This window comes from Blennius ocellaris (assembly GCF_963422515.1).
Source record: "Blennius ocellaris genome assembly, chromosome: 15".
In the NCBI taxonomy this organism is placed as follows: Eukaryota; Metazoa; Chordata; class Actinopteri; order Blenniiformes; family Blenniidae; genus Blennius; species Blennius ocellaris.
In genome coordinates, this window is record NC_137664.1 from 12,159,933 (window position 1) to 12,180,536 (window position 20,604).

The 20,604-nt window shown below is 40.8% G+C and overlaps 1 protein-coding gene across 1 annotated transcript in view; it reads right to left on the reverse strand.

The window, feature by feature from the left end:
- exd3 (exonuclease 3'-5' domain containing 3) overlaps positions 1 to 19,865 on the reverse strand; it is a 39,464-nt gene extending 19,599 nt beyond the window's left edge. The window contains exons 1-19 of the mRNA XM_080510162.1: positions 19,776 to 19,865; positions 18,868 to 18,924; positions 14,721 to 14,785; positions 13,565 to 13,726; positions 13,228 to 13,413; positions 13,050 to 13,103; positions 12,331 to 12,470; positions 12,144 to 12,250; positions 11,980 to 12,053; positions 11,068 to 11,106; positions 10,796 to 10,962; positions 10,090 to 10,243; positions 9,291 to 9,489; positions 9,068 to 9,180; positions 8,219 to 8,402; positions 7,875 to 8,047; positions 7,042 to 7,260; positions 6,416 to 6,469; positions 6,170 to 6,301 (exon numbers count right to left, since the gene is read on the reverse strand). Of these exons, the coding sequence (XP_080366288.1) occupies positions 6,170 to 6,301; positions 6,416 to 6,469; positions 7,042 to 7,260; positions 7,875 to 8,047; positions 8,219 to 8,402; positions 9,068 to 9,180; positions 9,291 to 9,489; positions 10,090 to 10,243; positions 10,796 to 10,962; positions 11,068 to 11,106; positions 11,980 to 12,053; positions 12,144 to 12,250; positions 12,331 to 12,470; positions 13,050 to 13,103; positions 13,228 to 13,413; positions 13,565 to 13,726; positions 14,721 to 14,785; positions 18,868 to 18,892 (2,247 nt within the window). The 5' untranslated portion in view covers positions 18,893 to 18,924; positions 19,776 to 19,865. The remainder of the gene's footprint in view (positions 1 to 6,169; positions 6,302 to 6,415; positions 6,470 to 7,041; positions 7,261 to 7,874; positions 8,048 to 8,218; positions 8,403 to 9,067; positions 9,181 to 9,290; positions 9,490 to 10,089; positions 10,244 to 10,795; positions 10,963 to 11,067; positions 11,107 to 11,979; positions 12,054 to 12,143; positions 12,251 to 12,330; positions 12,471 to 13,049; positions 13,104 to 13,227; positions 13,414 to 13,564; positions 13,727 to 14,720; positions 14,786 to 18,867; positions 18,925 to 19,775) is intronic.
- Positions 19,866 to 20,604: the final 739 nt, after the last annotated feature.

The window sequence follows — 20,604 nt, forward strand, 5'->3', positions numbered from 1 at the left end:
CTACAAAATCCTTTTGTAGATGAAGGAAAAAGTCAAATAAACAGAATATATCATGATGGATAAAGGAAGTTTTAGTCATCAATGTTAATGCAGATAGTTATACATAAAATGTACAAGTACACAGAACAGCGATACAATCTAAATACGACAATTTTGATGAAAAAAATATATGATATATTTCCATACTAATGCTCCTCGAGAACCTAATTGAGTTTAGTTGAAACTTTTTCGTATTCTGTTCTTTCATCGTGATTTCATACAATTTGTCGGTTCTATTCTGTGGGATTTGCACCTACGTAGGCTGGGTCCCTCTTGGAAATCATCAACATAATGGAACTTTCTCACAAAAAAAAAAAAAAAAAGATATTACTAAAAATGTTCCTTATATTTCTTTATGAGTAAAAACACTTTATATCATCATCGAAGATTGTATTTGATCAACTGTATGAATATGGGATGATGCTAGTTATTTTTCTTTATGCAGGATTAATTCATTTGAGTGATTGTTTCCCTTTGCAGTAGCGGCTTCTGTAATTCCAGTGAAGTAAACTGACGTACTTCTGCTTTTGGTATGAACAAGTTTCTAAGGCATTTTCATATCTCCAGTAAAAATGTCATAACCATAATGAAAGCTTTGAGTAAGTATTTGCAAGCAATATGATACTTTTGAAACTCTCATACTTGTTTGCTCATTCATAGAGCCGTGTATTGGAATGTCAAGAATCCCAATACCTTTTCCGTGATTTGGCCCTCCTATTGACAGAGAGGAAAAACGTACATGTTGCCCTAAGGAGGTGAGAAAACAAACAAAAGACATGGACATACAAGCCGCAAATACGCCACTCATAACCGCCCCTGGATGTGTATCAACAGGACGGGTGAGAGTGATTCACTTTATGTGCAAACAACACTTTACCCCAATGTTCACTTGCAGGGCATCGTGTGCGTGTGCGTGTAACAGGAGAAGCGAAGCCCCCGCCACACACAGTGGGAAATATTTGGGATGGTTTCCCTCGGAATGTCTTGGCGTGCCTATGGAACGCTGACCCCCTCCTCCTGCTCCTGTCTACTGTCTCCTCCTCCTCCTCCCCCCTCTTGTCTCCCGGGAGAGAGGGGGAAGAAACGAGGGGAAGGAGAGTGGGAAAATGACAGGACACACAAACATGACCCATTCTGTCACCAGATTGTGCGTGCACCGAGGTGGCTCACTCATGAAACTCATTCAAGTATATATATATATATATATACACACACACACAAACACACTAAGTTTTAGGTTTAAATCCCTTGAACTTTGGATGCTTATGTGCCAAATTTTCTGAATGTTTGGTTTCATAGCACACCTGTGAAATAAATATGACAAAGTGTATATTTGTGGCTCTGTCCAAATGCTGTATTTGAAAACGAAAACATGAATTAACACGTGAGCCAATGACATAAAAACTAATCTTGGAATGTCATACATACATGCCCAGACATTGATTTCAGCAATTCATTCACACTTGTGTGCACACACAGACACACAGACAGACAGACAGACAGACAGACACACACACGCACGCATGCACACACTCTGAAGGTTAACATTAAACGTGTCTCAACCTTTCACATTCCTCCTGTCTCTCAGCCTGCGGCTCTCTTTGTAGATCAAAAGGACAGACAAGTCTTTCTATCGCCTTGCTCGCCTCCTCCTCCTCTTCTTTCACTCTCTCTTCCGCACTCCACAAACACCTCACTTGTACACAAGCTGAATTTATATGTGCTGACCCACTCACTTTTGGTAAACTTCTCCGTTTTTGTCTCCCTCACTGACTCACCTGCCGCTACTTGATTCATTTCATTGTGCTGCTTTTTCCTCATCTTCATACTTGCATGCCATCCCCTCTTTTCTCACCTCCCCCCCCCCCCACCCCCTCCCCATCTCTCCCACCCTTCCCTCTGACAGTGTGGCGGTTCCTGTTGCTCTTGTTTTCACTTCCCCAGCAGTCTGGTGCGTGGGAACCAGCATTTCTGCTGCAAAAGAGACTGCATGCCCCCTCAAACGTATGTGAAAAGGTGATGATGTGAACATTCCTACGGTAGTGACTTTACTCCTTTTCTATATATCAGTTTTGAACGTGTATCCAAGTGTGTGTGTGTGTGTGTGTGTGTGTGTGTGTGTGTGTGTGTGTGTGTGTGTGTGTGTGTGTGTGTGTGTGTGTGTGTGTGTGTGTGTGTGTGTGTGTGTGTGTGTGTGTGTGTGTGTGTGTGTGTGTGTGTGTGTGTGTGTGTGTGTGTGTGTGTGTGTGTGTGTGTGTGTGTGTGTGTGTGTGTGTGTGTGTGTGTGTGTGTGTGTGTGTGTGTGTGTGTGTGTGTGTGTGTGTGTGTGTAGGAGGCATTAGTGATGTACAACTGGACTAGTCCAATCACTAACTGCACCCTCCAAACAAACCCTATGCTGGAATCTGTGCAGATTGGCTGAGGATTAAGGACTACCGTTGTTAAATAACAGACCTGCTGACATGTGTTTGACCCATTAACACTTCAAAAAGTTCTTTGAGGTTACCAAAACTTGGTCAGAATAAAAATAAAACAATAAGCTAAACATTGGGTTAATGTGAAAAAAACCCAAATACAAACATTGTTAAATTCTGTACGACACTTGTTAAGGTATTTTTCGGTTTTGTTTGTTTTTCTTTTTACAAACATGCAGAAACAAAAGAAATTCAGGTAGATTGGTGTGGTAAAAACAGTGTATATAATTATATAGAGTAATACTATAGTAAAAAGTACAACTATAATATCCCTCTTTGATCAAAGAAGTTCATAGTTAAATGGGATTTAAAACAAAATGAGGTGTGTTTGAGATCTTCAGCCTGTCCTGAAATTTTATTGCCTTACTTCTTTGTTTCTAATTGTGATGCTAGATGTCACATATGCCACTTTATCTTAAGGACCTAAAGTCCAGACATGTCAAGAATAGCCTATAATCTGCATGTGTGCTATGGAACTGCTGGATTATCTGAATCTGTAAGATGTACTAAATGCTCAAGATAATCATTTTTCCATAATTCATCTTGTCTTGAAAAAAAAAAGACCCGCCTGAACAAAAGAAGAGCTGCATTGATTTTTCCAAACATGATTATTGGAACATGACCAGAGCATGGCCATTGTCTCTGGTACTCCCGTCCAGTCAGCAGGACTGAGGATACTTCTAACAATCGCAGATTAGATTCAATCCAGCATCATGCATTTGTAACATCAGCATGTAAAAAGTAAAACGTCATAACACTATATAACCGGCAAATATAGAATCTTGGTTATTTTCCACAGAAGCACTGACTCAATCCATATTCCTGACAGACATTTAAAAAAAAGAAAATGCATGCAGTCTAAAACAGAACTACAAATAGATGCAACGTCCCATGAAGTTAGAAACAGATTTCCCAAGTTTTTGATTTCTGCTCATGGGCAAGCTCTTAAATTTTTCACTTGGTATAAAATAATTGCAAACACTTACTTGAAGAATTTTTCTTCCTAAATGAATCAGGCCATTCTTGGGGCCTTTCCCTAATTCTGCATCCAATAAAAATGTATAGGTAGGCATCATAATGTCTCTCCCTTCTAGATCTACAGCAAATCAAATAACGGCACAGTGGCAAGAAAAAGCCAATCCCACCTATATAGAAAGCTGCCTATATTTGGATGTTATTTGAAATTGGTAGAAATAGACTTAAGTTACTGAAATAGAGAAACATGAATTTAACAGAGTGCCGTTTTCGACATGATAGATTATCTACCACTTTTTGAGCGGTACACCTGTCTGACACAAAAACATACCACGAACATGCGTTCCAACAAACGAGATGAAATAAAGCCAATAAGAACTAAGAACTTAAAAAATAAAAATAAAAAAAAAGACGAAAACAGATTTTCTCTTTCAGCGCACTGGTAATTGATGACTTGCAGAGAAGTATTTTCAGACGACATGACATTTCAGATTAAAGACAGGTGATTCTGTGTGTATTTATTATCCAGCGTTGCTGGCAAAGCACACGTATACACAAGAGGCTTTTCTACACTCTTTCTTGAGGTCTCAATGGTGGACACGCCGTTCCTAATTTCTGTGTAAACCACTGATAGACGAACACAAACCCTTATGACATAACCACAAGTGCACAGGTTTGTGATTTATCTCTTTAGTGGCTGCTTCATTCATTATGTAACTCGTTTTTTTTGGGGGGGGGGTTTCTCGAGACATTCATCAGTGATGTTCGTGAATGAGGAAGAAACAGAGAGAGAAAGGGAGAGAAACTAAACCTTCCATTGCCTTTCAGAGAGCTTTCTCATCAGATAACAAAAGGGTTAACTTTGCCTGGGTGGGCTGTGGAGCAGCCTGCAGGGTGAAACTCACTCTCCAGAGCAGAAACAGGATAATCTGTAACGATTTACACGCGAGCCAACTAGTTTTACTACTTTGAAACAAACTTGTTGTAAAAATGTTATGATGATATTATTGGTCTTTTGTTTTCAATTTCAGAAAGACCATTTTTGATTATTTTAAACATGGTTAACTGAAGCTATAAAATATGAACAATTACAGCGAAAAACCAAAGCCAGCCACTTTAAACGCATTTTTGGCTCAGGGAGAGGTAGTTTTACCCATGTAGACGTTTGGAAGATTTTTTTCCCACGCTGAAGGACAAAAGCTTTCTCAGGTTGCTCCTGAACTTAGAGAAAGATCTGTACCAGAGCAGTAACGAGTGACGTGAAACACTTAATTATTTTAAAGGTCACATTTGGCCTGAGTTCAGAGTGACTTCCCCCTGATGTTGTGGACTGACTGATAAACGGGCCAGATAGGTACACTATTTGGCTCCCGGTTGTTCGAAGGGAGGTTTGGTTTTTTTTTTTCTGAGTGAGCATGTGTTTGTGTCATCATATCATCAGGACAGGAGGTAGCAACAAGGTGGTCCTGGATTGTAGCATTTTGTGTTGGAAAGAAAAGCAGCTGGTGGTGTATCTCCACACATTTGGGACCCCCTCCTACTCTGAGCAGGCCAGAACACCCAAGTTTAGAAAGGATCCAGCAAGGATCCCCCTCGCAGTCACCACACACAAACACAAACACCGTCATTGAAGCACACGGTCTTCCTAAACAGCCACCCACTGAGATATGTATGGGTCAGGTACCGTAAATCACACTGTTATTGATAGTAACTGCTCAGCAAAGGCTGCACAAACAGGATAAATAGGGGATTGATCAACAAAGGTGCAAGGCTCTTCCAAGTGTACTTGCAAAGAAGTACACACCGTTTTGTTAATAAGAAGGAAAATGTTGCTGAAAAGGTTTTCGCAAGAAATCCATAAAAATATATCAAGTTTCATTTCCCCTTCAAGTTATACTTCTTCCTATTTTGATTTCCTGGTTGCTCAATCAAATTCTCATCCTCCAACTGTAAATCATGTCAATATCCCTTCACTTCCCTTCTATTTTTCCTCCATTCATTTTCTCACCCATCACTCCAGCCTTCAGATGAATACTCAGGTTGAGACTTTGGTGGCTGAATACAATGTAACTTAGACATTCTTCTCCAGAGCCACATCCTCCAGCTCCTGCTGGGGGACCCCAGGCATTCCCAGGCCAGATGGGATATGCAATCCCTTTCGAGTCCCATGGGCCTGCCCAAGGCACCCCCCCACCCTTACATGGGCATGCTCAAAATACCTCCACAGGGAGGCAACCAGGAGGGAGACTAATTAGATACTCTGAACATGAAAGTACAGTGATTCAACTTCAAAATTCTCGTTCTTTTACTCAAGGTGAAACACTGCAAAGGGAAATCAATTTTGCCCCATGTTCTCAGTTGCTACTACCAAATAATGGACAGTACAACATACACACAACATATTATTGCCAGGTTTGTACCAATCCAACTGTTAAACTGTCACTATTTCCATCCTACTTGTATACAAGACTTAAAGACACAGAGAGGCAGTGATTAAAACTTTTCAGAAGGAATGCGTTATGTGTCCTCCACTTCGCATCCAGCTGTCCTTTACTTTGCTGTAAACGTAACACTGTATTGATCTTACCCGCTGAACGAAAGTAGCACAGAAGTTCACACACTCTCCTGTGCCAGGGCAAATAGCCTCGACTAATTACAAACACTTCCACACATGGGGGTACCTGACAGCGGCTGAAGATGTCACTTGGAGTGAGCCGGATGTTGAAGTGCCTGAGGACTTGCACAGCCTGGTCTCTGGCCTTGTCGGAACAGTCGAGGGACAAACAGCGACCCTCACCCACTTGGGAACGCAACTATATGGGTAGACAGAGACAAATGTTGGAAATACTCGCAAATGAGTGTGGCACAAAGATATATACAGTATCATGGCATTTGCATTTGTGAATTGGAGTTCATGTTGCACTTACAGTTAGGAACGGCTGTCCACATGTGAGGATGACACGGCCTTCAGCTTGTGCTAGCTGATATTAAACATAAGAAAGAATCACATTAGGATGTATTCAGATCATGTCAAAATAAATTAGAAGCATGTTTTGAAGTATTTTGTAGGATGAAGAAGTGGCAATAATTTCAAAACCAGGATGTTACTCATTGATCTATGGGACTGTTGATACTACATGCAGTACATTTGCATCTGAGGCGAAACAAAAGGCCAATGTGGAAATATTTTGTGCTTAAATAGGATAACAACAAAATAATTAACAGCAGGCATGTAAACAAGGTCACTAAAATCCTGCATGGGCATGTTTTTGTTCTTTATTTCATGATTAGTAATTAGTATTAACATAAGTCATGACACCCTCAGTACAATTGTGAACGTCACCAAATGGGCGTTTTCAGACTGATCCAGCAGCCCACCAAGTCTAAACCCCCTAAAAGGACACAGGTAGGCTACATAAGTAGGAAGGTCAGCTGATCTTTCAAGTTTCAGGACAGCTGCAGAACTCTGACTGACCATGTATGTGTTTGTGCATTTCACATCACTGCATGGAAGAAGAAATTTTTTTTTTACTTTTCTGTCAAAGTGACTCACCTTTGCTGCCACTCTGTGATCATCAGTGCTCTCCAGCATGACCACATCAACTCCTAAACAGCGGAGGTACCTCCCAAGTCCCTGCAGCATGTTGTCACACACCACTCGCAACTGCTGCGGGGGCAGAGGGGGGCAATCTTGCGAGGGCTCCTTGCCACACAGGAGGCCTTTCTCTGTGTCAGAAGGAGTGGAACTGACCCTTTGAGCCCCCTGACATTCCTAAATGGACAGAGACAATAATGTGATACTTAACCGATCCCCACAGGGGGATTTTCTTTTCACTTGCACCGCGGTTCAGGGGGGTCAGAGCACAGGGTGAGTTATACAACTGCACCCCTGGAGCTGATAGGAACTGCTGAAGTGCCTTAGTCAAATACGTATTGTGCCTCCCTGCAGGCTGGATGCTCAAACTCTGCTTCGTCAGTCAAGGCTTCTCTGTATTCGGTCACATGTAATGCGAGAGGTCGCATGTTATCACGGGAAAATAAAGACGATACTATTTTTACTCAGAATTTCTTTATATTTTTACTCAGAAGAATAATGTTGGTTACATTTCAACTAACGAAAATAACTAAATGCTATAAAGTGATGTTTTGCTTTCTTAATTGAAACTTTATGCACCTGTTTGCTTTGAACAAACTCTTATTAAATCTTTTCTTCAATGTAAAACAGAAAAGAGTAGAATCAAGTTTCACAATGCGTTATCTATTGTTTATTGCCTTTTTGAGAAAATTGTTACTCTTATTTGCCAACACATTTAACCAATCTAAACAGAAAGAAGTTAACAATGTCGATAACTTTTAGCCGTAAAGTAAAAGAAAATGACCTCTGACCTCGATCCCAAGGGTCTGTTTTGTAGTTTTGCTCTGCTTCTCTTTGCGCTTCTTCTCTGAGGTCCTCGCTGATTGGCTTAAGGAAATGCTGTGCAGGTCAGCTGGCAGCCCGAACTGCACAGGGTTGCTGGAGAGAACAGAGTACACGTCCAGCAAACAGTAGGCATCTGCCACTAGAAGAAGGTTAAGAAGCGAGAAAAAGAGGGGGGGGGGGGGGTCAATTTATTAGCTTGCAGTTCGACAGGGGATAACAAAATAATCTCTGATTACCCTATAGAGAAGAGAACAGCGACCATCTGTCTCCATGTCATTGTCTGTCTGTGTATGCATGCATAATACCTTACCTGCATATCTAATTTGGGTGATGCGCAGCGGCCGCTTCTCCCAGTTGGACATCTGCTCCGTCTTGTCCAGAGGCCTTCCCAGGACCTGCTGTACCAGCAGACTGAGGCCTTTTTCTGCACTGTCTTCTCCTACGAGCACCTCGCTGGGACCATTTTGAGCACGGTTGACCTTCCGCCGCTGAATCTGTATGAGATCAATCAATCAGAATTGGTACAAATCAGATTGCTTCACAGGAAGATTGATCCATTGATCAAAACAAGGAACAGCAAGAAACCAGTCAATACAAGAAAAAAGTGGAGAAAGGTACCTTTAAGCAGACAACAACAACAACATCAACATAATGGTAAAACTGATTGAAAAAAGAAGGCAGAATGACATTTAAATTAGATGAAATAATACTACTTAAAACGGATATAAAGTAAAAAATGTAGTCATTAGAAGAAAAAAATTTGTAACATGGGTGAAATAAATTATATGGCAGCAATGATGGATTTCAAATCATGGGAGTATTATGGGAAATTGAGAGTAACCAGGCAATATGACTGATGGTTCCTTGAAATCTAATGTCCTGCATCACGCAGATACCTAGAATATTTTTGAGAGACATTACATGTGCCATATGGTAATGGATTTTAAGAATACTGAATGTCCTATTGTTTGCAGACCCTTATTGTGACAGTCAAACACTATACCATCTCAGAGATTATTCCAATAGCTTTCAAATAAAAAAAGATTTTGTGAAACCGTAAACCTTGCCAATTACAGAAATGTGATGCTCTCAGGCCAACTGCTGGATTTAATTCAGAACCACTTGAACAGAGTTATGTGAAAAAAGAGGATAACGTTACTTTTTGGTGTATACTAAGAAGATCAAGCATCCCCGCCAACTTGAGTGGCTCCTCCAGTAACTTGTGCCAGGTGGCTGAGAGACACTTGAGATCCCCGGTTGCCATACCGTAACCTGAAAGGAAACCAAAGGGGAACATGTGAGCAAATGAAGGATGGAAAAAAAAACAAAAAACAAAAGCAGCTCACATGAATTTGACTGTCATTTTAAAGACTCTTACTAACCAAGTTTAAGGATTTTTGGCTCAGCAAACAAGCTCCTGATGAAGTTAATCGTTTCTGGGTGATGACTGAATCCACAAGCACAGAGGTCGAATAAAAACACTCGGTCAGAAACTGCAAGCTGTATCAAGGCCACTTGCTGAGCCGAGGCACAGCCAAACGTAGGCTGCCACTCCATATCCACACCGACGACAACGCCTTCCTAGAAAAAAAGACAGATGAAGAAAAATACATAAATAAATAAAAACAATACATGGAAGTAAACAGCAGTAGTTAAAAGCTGGCAAATCGTCAAGGTCACATGTACGTGACTTTTCACGGGCTTCTTTGCCAAACCAGTCAGATGTTTAGTGGTTACAAGCAGTTTCATGTACAGTCCCCAGTGTCACAGATCTCCCCTTAACCTGGTTACGATAGTTATTGTGACTCTCATTCTCCAACTCTACAGCTCCTTCCATTAAACGTCAACATTAATACTTGAATATTAGACGATCCTACTTTTCAAGCCTCTTTCTAGGAATAAAACCCTGTCTTATAATCAGACCAATGCAGTACATATATATCAAATAAAACATTTACAAATAGATGCCACTTTTTCATAATCTTTTATACTGACCTTCATAATATTTACTGAGACAATATTTTTCACATTTAAATGTCGTTGAATTCCCCTGATAGAGCAGCTAACTGAAAACTGTCTGTAAAGCTCACAATAGATTAAAGCTTTCCATTTTGAAAATTGAGATGACATTATCAGCAAGGCTGATATTATCTTGATTAAGTATTGTTCCTCTCTTTGTACCTTGAGGAGAATGTTTCGACAGGTCTGGAGAGCTTCCAGCGTGTCCACCAGCTCAACCTTCTCTTTGTGGATCGGTACCTGGTAGAACTTCTGTCGGTGTGACTGAGGGGGAACCCACTCCTGACTTTGTGCCGATGCACTCAGCGGCATGTGCCTGAGCAGGGGACACGTGCATGCTTTTTCATTTCGCAAATTAGATTTGCGAGAAAACTAGAATACAGCATCTACTGTTTCAGATGAAAGAATTGTGACAACAGCATCTCAAACTCGGTGGATTTATGCATCAAGAGAGGCGATTAGTCACAGCCGTTTTCTTCGGTCATGCAAAAAAGGTCATCTCGGTAACTTTTTTCTGAAAGTGACAGAAATTTCACAACCACTGTGTCACCTGATGAGAAATGTGGCAGACAATGATCACAGGGACACTCGCTCTGCGCAAAAACTGTTCGCCAATTTTATGTCAGAAGATCAATGTAAAAAGTAAATAATAAACATTAAAGTACTAAATATTTAAGATCCTGTCGGCAAAGGAGAAAACATCAGATGGACATACAGTACATCTGAGAAAGGGGATGTGGGAAAAATAGACACTATAGGATATATGTCAATGATATAAAAAAAAAAAAACGGTTGTGGTTACAGTTCTTCCTCTTTTATAAAGTCATTGCATCATAGGATTTGTTGATACATATTCTGGCCGACTCACTGTAGATCGGGTGGGAGACTCTGCAGCATTTCCCTCACACCAAAGGGAAGTCGATTCCTGGGAATATTGTATCTCAGTGACCACTGAGAGGCTTTCTGCTGGCCACAGTACTTCTCCAACTTCTCCACCAACTGGATTTGCAGCTCCAGATCGTCTCCCACGACATACTACGCATGTGCAGCGCACACGGACACACACACACACACACACACACATCATATGTTGCAGATTTTACTGACAATCCAAACTCTGCATGTTCAAATAAAACCTACCTGCACATGGTCACACCAGTTTTCTTCAGTCATGCTTTTCTACAAGAAAAAAAAAAAGTGATTAATTTTTTTTCCATTCCTAATATAGTCATGTTAAAACATGACTATTAATGTGCATTTCAAGTCAACAAAGTGAACCCTGAAATGGTTAATAAATAAATAGTACTCCAAAATATATGTTTAGCATGACAACACTCTGCTTGGACAGACTTATAGCACAACATCTACAACTGTGGGATATCATGCAAGCAACTAGTGGGGAAATATGTAGGATACAGACTTCAACGGAAAAGTGTTCAATTGAAAAAGCAAAACTGATGTAAATAAAGCTGCTAAAAAAAAAAATATTAGAAACTGTAAATGGTATTTTTGCATTACGAAGGAGTAGATTTATTTGTTCACTATGCACACGTTTGTTATTTGCCAAAACAGGTCTTCCTCCTGATTCTCACACTATTCTATCCAAACATTTACAATCTTATACATTGCAGACTCTTCATTGCAAAATATCAAAATTCTTCTAAAGTTTCCCTTTCACTCTGTCTGTGTATCGCACAACAGCCCCGACAGTCGTCTCCACTTGCTCCATCATGCCTGCTCTCGCTTCTTCACCTCTTTTGTGCACTGTTGGTCTGGATGGATGACTCTTTCAACTCATCACGACATCGCCTTTTGGTATTTTCACCTTTCCACCTGCCTTCCTCTAAATCATGCATGTATACTGTCTTGTCTTTACTTATTAAACTGAAGACCCTATATATATATATATATATATATATATATATATATATATATATATATATATATATAGGGCAGAAGTGTAGAAAATGGATAGGTAGATGGAGGCATGGCATTTGCATAAAAAAAAAAAAAAAAAAAAGAGGCTCATAGAGAACGTGCAGCGTCATTTACCTCAACGAATGTTTTGTACATGAGGAACCGCAATGAGTCTAGTCTCCTCTTGTGTAGAGCATTGGGACACAGTCCTGAATAAGAAACATGAGGTTAATCAACACTTCTGCCTGAGACTCACAACTACTGTCTATGAAAACTGTTCGATATGCCCAGTCACCCACCTTGGTCAATCTTGAATTTGTCCACAAGCCGCAGGACATGTTTGGTGAGCAGTTTGGGCTGGAGCTGGCTCGTGAAGCGTTTGGAAAGCGAGAGGTGAGGGAACTGCCTGTGGAAGCACAAGCGCAAATGTGAGTGTATACATTTATTAAAAGGCATACTGAATGTACAGATTACAGACAGACGGACTTTCTTAAGTCCTCCAGGTTGTAGTTGGGGTTGCACCAAGAGTCCAGCAGTATGATGAGTTCTTGTTCTAAATGACTATGGCCTGCAACAAAGGCCTCCGCCAATGAAAGTTTGTCCGCCAAGACTAACGGGATGCACATCTACGGAAGAAGAAGAAGAAGAGGTTGAAAAAAAAGAAAGTTATTTGTAAAATCTAAATATTGTATTTTTTTGAAGTGCACTAAATGGTTCATAGTCTTGTCTGTCCCAACTTTACTCCTGTAGCATTTGTATATACTGGTACATATATGATGGCGTCCAGTTGTGCATCTGTGTGTTTTTTTATACAGGCAGTTTAAATTTTAGTATCTTAATCTTTGTCTCTCTGTAGCGTGCGTATAAAGTTGCATATATTCTGGTGTTTTATTGTAGTCAAAGTGTCTACATTGTTAAATAAGTTGGTTTATACGTCAGTAATTTTCCATCTATCCAATTTCTAACCCACTGCATTATGTCCAGAGTTGCAGGAATGAACTGAAAAGTGTTGTTGTAGTGCATTTCTTTCAAATTACTTATGTATTTGTTAGTATTTTCCTGCCTTTCTGTAACCCATTTCCTTTTGTTAAGGATTCTAAACTGGCATTGCTGGAGTGTATTCAGTCTTATTTGTGCGTGTCATTTTATGAAGGTACTTCCTCCGAGCTCAATAAAGTATCTGACACGAAGATGTTTCACCTCACCTCCTCCATGCTCAGTTCATTCTGTAATTTCAGCTTTATGCTGAGCGCTGCAGCCTGTAGAGACACATCACGCCAGAATCAAAACAACTTTTGCGCCAGCAGTGCCGTAACATTACTTTACACATAACATTACGACTATCTGTGCCATGAAACAAATATTACTCAATCAGGTACCCACCTCTTTGTAGCAGTGGAGAGCCTGTAAGCTCAGTATGTGTTGTTTGAGTGCGGCTCGGTCAAAGGAATTGAGCTGGTAGATGTTTATAAGATTGTCTGCAAAGCTGGGGTGTGTGTCTGTTAAAAGACCGAGAGCCTGATGTTGGAGTAAAGCTGCTTTGTCTTCTGGTAAAGAGCCGAGGTTCACCTTGAAGGACATAAAATCAAAATATATTAATTCTTTTACCGTTTTAAAAAACAATCTTTACAGTCATGCGTGACCACAGGTTATGACGGTTTATCTATACAAACAGATTGAAATTGAGACATTCATTTAGAAATCTTTAAACAGCAGCTACCTGAGGATTTTCCTTCATCCATGTGTGAAACTCTGCGAGGATGTGATTGCAGATGGTTTGATTCCGGCCCTTCTGTTTTCCTGGACAGCTCTCCAGGATGGTCAGCAGGTCCTCCAGAGGCTTGGAAAGCTTAGAGAAGCCCTGATGTGCTACAAAGTGTAACTGACGACAAAAAACAAAAGTGGAATGGGAAGTGAAACGGCCATTTTGGAGAGAAAAAGGTGAATGTGAACAACATTACAAAAAATACGAAATTTCAGTCAATGAAGCAAACCAGAGTGGAACATTCAGAATGTGATTTCAAAAAAAAATTTTATTCCAATTTTCAATATCATAAAGCTATTTTTTTTTCTTCCCAGAAACAGATCTTAAAAAGCGTTAGGGTTAGATGTTGGATGCAAAATGAAAAAGTAATATGATCTGTCTGAGGACATTGGAAACTTTTCCAAATATCAGCCGTGTACAATATAGACATCTTCAAACCAATACAGAATATGATATAATAAAGCTGCATTTAAACAGCATTCCCCTCTTAATATATATTAAGAGGGGAAAAAGGCCAACATTACTTCGTGTGATCTTTTTCAAAAGAGGATCATCTTTTGACTTCCCTTTTCTCAACATGTTTGGTAAAATGAGGCCACTGGCGAGTGTTTCGAAGAGAAAATCCCGAAACACAACAGCTGACGACAAGAAATCAGCGACAGTCACTTCCCTGTCTGGGTCCGGCAGAAGGAACAGAAGCTCGCCGCACGTTATTAGCCCGAGCTTAAGACTGCTAAAGACAACATTATAAACTTCCTACACGCGAAAATAATACCTGTGTGAGAAAGCCTTGCGCTGCATCCCAATTTGCAAAACAGATGTCATCCACTCAATATCCTCCTCGCACTGATCTCAAGTTCATTCAGAGCAACTCAAATTCCTACCTTCTGACAGACAGTCTGGTTTCCTCATTAACACTCAGTCACACACTGCCGAGCTTCATTTAAAGACATTGGGGTCTTGGACCCTTTCTTCCTATTTCATTTTTTTTTTTTTTTTGACAAAACTATATGGAGACACACACACAGACTCCATCCTGCCATCTTTGTAAACAAACACAACTCGGTAATGGACGTATGGATGTGGCACACGGGAGTGAAAAATGACTTACTGTGGGCAGATCCTTCCAGCTCCAGAGCTCCAAGAGCTCCTCTCTCAGCACGGCGGGGTCGAGACCTGGGAGGATCAAACACATTAGATGAGGTTTCACACCAACCTTTGACATGACAAGGACTTAAAGAATCTTCATTCATCTTTGGCTGTTTGCGGCACTTGATAGATATAGAAAGTGGTCTGTTGATGTTCTTATTGTGAAAACTTGGCAAGGTAGAAATCCTCTTAACTGAAAAAAAAAAAATAGTCCAATTACCAAACAAAGAAATCGTGTTTCATTGCATTTTTCTACAACATATTAAGTGTAACAGCTGATCCGATTTTGTCCTTAATCTGGTGAATGTACTGAAGGATCTGAAATCATCTCTAAATATGGGGTTTCTATCTCAGTTTATGTTGGCAAAAGAATGTCCCTTTTCAGAACACGAGATTTCTGCCGCCTTTAGCGTGCAAGTTTTCATAAATTTTTCACATCACTGACAATAATCTGTCACTGCTGCATTACCGTACTTTTCTCAGGTCTTAGAATTATGTTATGTCCCTTAATCTTGCAAAAACAACGAGATCCCCGGTGGAAGAATTGGCTAATGCTATTGTAATGAAATTAAATTGTTGTCACAGAATAAAGGTTTCTTGTCAACGTTTTATTTGTTCAAGGTTTTATTCGAAGCTTCGAGACAAGTCACACAGAGAACAGAACTGTCTGCATGAGAGTGCGCAGAACTGCACAGACACAGAATATCTGTACCTGCCCTGGATCGGCGTAGGCGACAAAAAAGTCAAACAACAAATTCCCTCTTTGAAATAGGATTTGCAAACTTGCATCTTTATTTAATCTTGCTGACATAGGTGAAACAGGATACACACTAGTACTTCTTGGAACACAGACCTAGACTATGCAATAGGTGTTAGTTTCGTAAGGTCTACATTGAGTTTGTGTCTCAAACGTTCAGTGTGTGTCTGCTTTTTGCATGAACTTCTGTGTAGCAAAAGGGAAAGGTTAAACTTTTCCAATATATGAGGTTTCCAATATATAATTTTGCCTTAATACTATCAAATAGGAATGGATCTGATCTCGGGACAGTTCTGGATTCCAACGATGACACATTTATTCCACTACATCTAAACATTACCAGGTGACTGGTTATAACAATGAAAGGTCCTTTTCTTTTGTGTGCCACCTAAATCATCACCCATCTAAGGATGTCATATCCTGGAAATACTATTTTCTAAAACAGGCATAACCGACGATCCGTAGCGTCAAATATTATTTCTTTAACAGGCATGACAGTGCAGCCATAACATCGGATTAACAGCTGAGGCGGGTTGGACAGCAGAGGAACCCAGCATTAGCTCTGCATTCCAGCCAAATCTGCAGCCAAAATACTCTTGAGAAGACTCTCTGGGCGCATTTTAGGAAACCCGCGGAGGGCAGGGGGCTCGGAAACAGGAGGAGATGCGAGTGTTCGTTTCACTTGATTTCTTTTTATTGTCTGTCTGTGCGTGGGTCCCACTTAGCTTTCCCAAAAAGCTCTGGCTTCACGGTTTGCTCATGCTGTGTGGCCTCCAACGTACCTGCCCCCCACCACCATCCCCATGTCTCCCCGTTCTCACCTCCCTCCCTCCCTCCCTCCCTCCCTCCCTCCCTCGTTCCCTCGTTCCTTCCTAAGGCTACTTTTCCTGTTCTCCTCTCCCTCCCTGCACCAGCCTCTCTTGATTTTGTCTCGGATTTCCCCAGGAAAAGGCTATGCGCTGGTCATGGTGTAAAAAAATACAGCCTTCCTGATGCATAGCCTGGGAAAGCAGACCAAAAGAGCGCTCGCTCTCCCTCCCTCTCTCTCACATTATTTTTAAACATCACGACTTCAATACAATAACCCAGCTACTCAAATTTAACTTGGCCACACTAGATTACAATGGGCTACTGATGCTTTACAGGTCCTCAGATTGAAAATAAGTACTTTTATTTCTGTAAACAAACACTCAAAGTCGCAGATTCATTTCAACAGTTCAGGTTACGTACTGGAAGGGCATAAACATGAACAAAGAAAAAAAAAAAAAAAAACATTTTACAGTTTACAAAATAATCCTTGGATTAAAAAATGTGCTTGGCTGGCAGGCATTCCTTCGCACTTCTCCTATGATTCTCGGGCGTTATACACTCCACTCTAGCCCATTCATCCCACCAACGAAAACGCATATAGTATGTGCGTGGGGACTCGCACAAACACAAACAGCGCAACCCACTTCAGTCTTCTTGTTTGTATGGGGAGAGTCGAGGAATGTTGAGCACATAGCTTCTTTACAGTGTTGGCGAGTAGGCGAATGACAGGGCTAGAGGCTCCCCATTCATTACAACATAATAACCCTATCACCGCATACAATCACACGGACACACACATTGAGAACATGCACTCGTTCACCTCTGGGAAGGTGATTTTTTTTTTTTCTTCCCCCCCCTCCGTTTCCTTTTCTCCCCAATCGCAAACACAAGACTTTTGGAAACATGAGAAGCAAATGCATTTCATGTAACGCAAAACTATCATCAAGTCTCCTGCTTCAACAAATTTATATCAGTAAAATGAGAAATGGTCAAAACCACAGACAGGTCTGACTGCATGTTGCCAGGCAGCTGCCAAAATAAAGGAAACACAAAGATCAAGTGTCTAAATGGGGCATTTGGTGTCACTAGAGCCACCAGAACGGCTTCAGTGTGACTTGGCAGTGGTTGCTGTGGCTCAACTCCACTGGAAGGATGCCACAACATTCTTCTACAAGTACTTCTCTTCTTTTGTGTTTTGTTGTAGGTGCTAGAGAGGGCTTTTCACAGGATACTAGCACTTCGGGAATATGATGCTTATTAAAGAGGCGTTTACATGTTAATAGCCTCTCCATAACTGACCGGCTACAACCTACTCTCCCCAAATGTCGAGTGGCACATACCTACACTGAAAAAGCAATGGAGATGTCGATATGATTGGACACTTCTTGACCTTATCGGGCAGTGCTTCGCAAACCAACTTTGGCAAGAAACTCTAAAACAAAGCTTTGTTTCAGAAATTAGTTTCGGAATTACACATATTACAGAAGGAACACAACTGAAGAGTCTATAGAAGTACATTTAGTGAGAATATAACATTTTATTAAAGAACCTGAGCTGATTTCGGTGAATAAATTGGATTGGTTACAAAACATGACAAGGGAATTTTATATCGACACATTGCTGATTGTGTACAATCTGCCACCCATAGCTTATTAGTTTAAAAAAAGATACGAGTTTTACAACTCATCAATCCAGTGGGGGCGAGTTCAAACCTTTACATCAAACAATAATATAAAAATGTAACAGACTGATTGCATTGGTTTTCTTATTTGTCGCCATTTGCCACCAAGTCATTACTGGGTGTTGGATTGTGAAACATGTAGTTATTCCCAATAAATCTTTTAGATACACACCAATTGATATTGGTAATGACACTGCACTCTTTTTTTCCTGACTCATGGAGCAGTAATATTGCTTATTTTGGGGGGGGGGTTCCCTCATTCACTCATCTTTCTCTTGATTTACGTTGCTCAGAAATGACTCTAATCAGATACGATGGGAATACATGTCTTGCCATTGGCCTATTTGTGTTTTCAAGCAGCTCCAACTCACGACACAATCAGGTCTATAATAAAAGGTATGGCATTGTAGTATTCAGTTGTTCATAGAGTTGACTTCACCAGATTCTAAACAATTTCCACCACTCCAATTTCGACTCAGATTTTGACGTGGTCTCTATGAATGACATGAGGAAATACACACCAAGCCACTGAACAGCCAAATGTCAATACTTCTGATCCTGTAAATCAGTGGCAGATAGATATAAAGAATGTAGATCCTAAGTTGTTAACCTGATTTAAGGTGAAGATGCTCATAAAAAAGTTGAAAGTCGACACTGAAAGCAAATCTTAATTGTTTAATTTCCCACCCATTGTGGTGGGCTACCGAAAAACTGTCAATGACTATATATCCATGAAAATAAATGCATGCCTCGTGACCCCGGGCACCATTGTCCGTCGTAAACAAGAGGAAAATGCTTATTGTTTGGAGTTTGTGTTCAATGAATCGAAGAGATCGATGTTAGTGAAACAGTGGTACAAACCCTTGGCCTGTGGAGCACAGTACATTTCTAGTCACGGGAGGTGTGGCGGATGTCACTCTGTGGAGGTAGAAAAACAGAACAAGGTGGAGTAAAAATAAGTACCGATATCCGTTATCCAAACATATCAAAAAATTACCAAGATAAAACATGTTTTATGTGTGCTAAAAAATAAGCTTTACTTGATTCAGTATGCGCAGGTATACTATTCAACCATGTGTATGAATGGAACAATTGTACAAACATGAATGCAAGTGTTCAATATTAAAATGAGAAAATAAATAAATAAATGAGTGAAAAATCGAACCTGAACAAAGAGTTTTATTCATGCAGGAGTTTAAAACGAGCAACAGAGAAAAGCTGTGGGAACAGCAGCCTGAGAAAGGGCAGGGTGCCAGCTGGCAATGAGACCTGATTTCAGGCTGAGGATGTTTTTTTAGGACTCAAGTCTGGTTGTTTCTCCCTGTCTGAATGTCTGCAGGCTCGGGAGGCGGGCCTTGGCATCCAGCAGCGGTTCTGGTCTGGTCCAGGGGGAAGGAGGAGGAACCAGGCTCCCACGCGACGCCCTGTTCTTTAACCTCGGGCTCCATCTAGCGGCGTCGGAGCGCAACCTCAACTTCCTCGCACAGCCGAGTTATTATTTTCTACTTTAATGTTCGCCTGGTCGGTCGTGACAAACCACGAGCACTCCGTAATGACACCCACCCAAGCGGCAAAGTCTCACCGGGTCCAGTGTCTCTCAAACAACAACCACTGCAGTGTTGAAGCTGAGTTTGTGTTGGACTCACTGTGAGGTAGCACACAGGGCTAGCTTTGTGTATCTCCACACAGCCCTATTTTCGTCGTGTCAAAAAGCAAAACCACGTATTAACAGCCACGCGTCGTTGTGCTCACGGGGCGAATGGACTCACCATAAAACGCGCTGGTTGAGCTGATGCTCGGATGGTAAACTTTAATCATTTGTTTGTTAAGGTCCACTCCACTTTCACTCTGTATGTTCGTTTCCTTCTAATGAGTCATGACGGGAGCGAAAAGGTGCTTCAGCGCTGCGCAGCGCCCCCCACTGTACCGGAGTGGAACAACACATTCTTCACAGGTGGTCTGCTGCGACGGTTACCAATCCCTTGAGCTCTGCAGGACAAGTTGAGAGAAGGTGTGAAGCTGACTGGTGAAAAGTCATTCTGAAAAGGACTTCATTTTGTATCTGTCCTTTTCACAATTGTCTTTTCACTTCAGTCCAGAACTGTGTTTGAATGACTTTTCATTCATCAACCACAAGTGAACAGTTCTCTTGATGTTCAAGAGAAAACGTACAGTGATTGTTTGAAGTACAGTATACTTGTCATGCAATGCTGTAATAAAATATATTGAAAAACAGTCTGCTTGTATTCGTGTGTTGAGAAATAAACCAGAGTCCGTCATTTATTAACATCAAGTTGTCATGGTTCATGTTTGCTCGGGTGTTTTTGTGGGTGTCTTTACTCTGGCCCTATTTAACATGTAGGCAGGTATTTACAAAAAAACAGATCTTTTCCCCGTCTGGATTTTCAAAAACATCTTTATTTACAAGGACTCACTTAAAACTCTGATTTAGAACTATTATGAGCATGCCAAACTTGCAGGAGGCATTGTAATATGAAACTATGCCAGCCAATCAGAATCCTCGAAAAAAACGAAAACGTAATGAATGACACAAGTTCTGCGTTTCTGAACCTGTGCTGCAACTCCCACCCTTTTGTG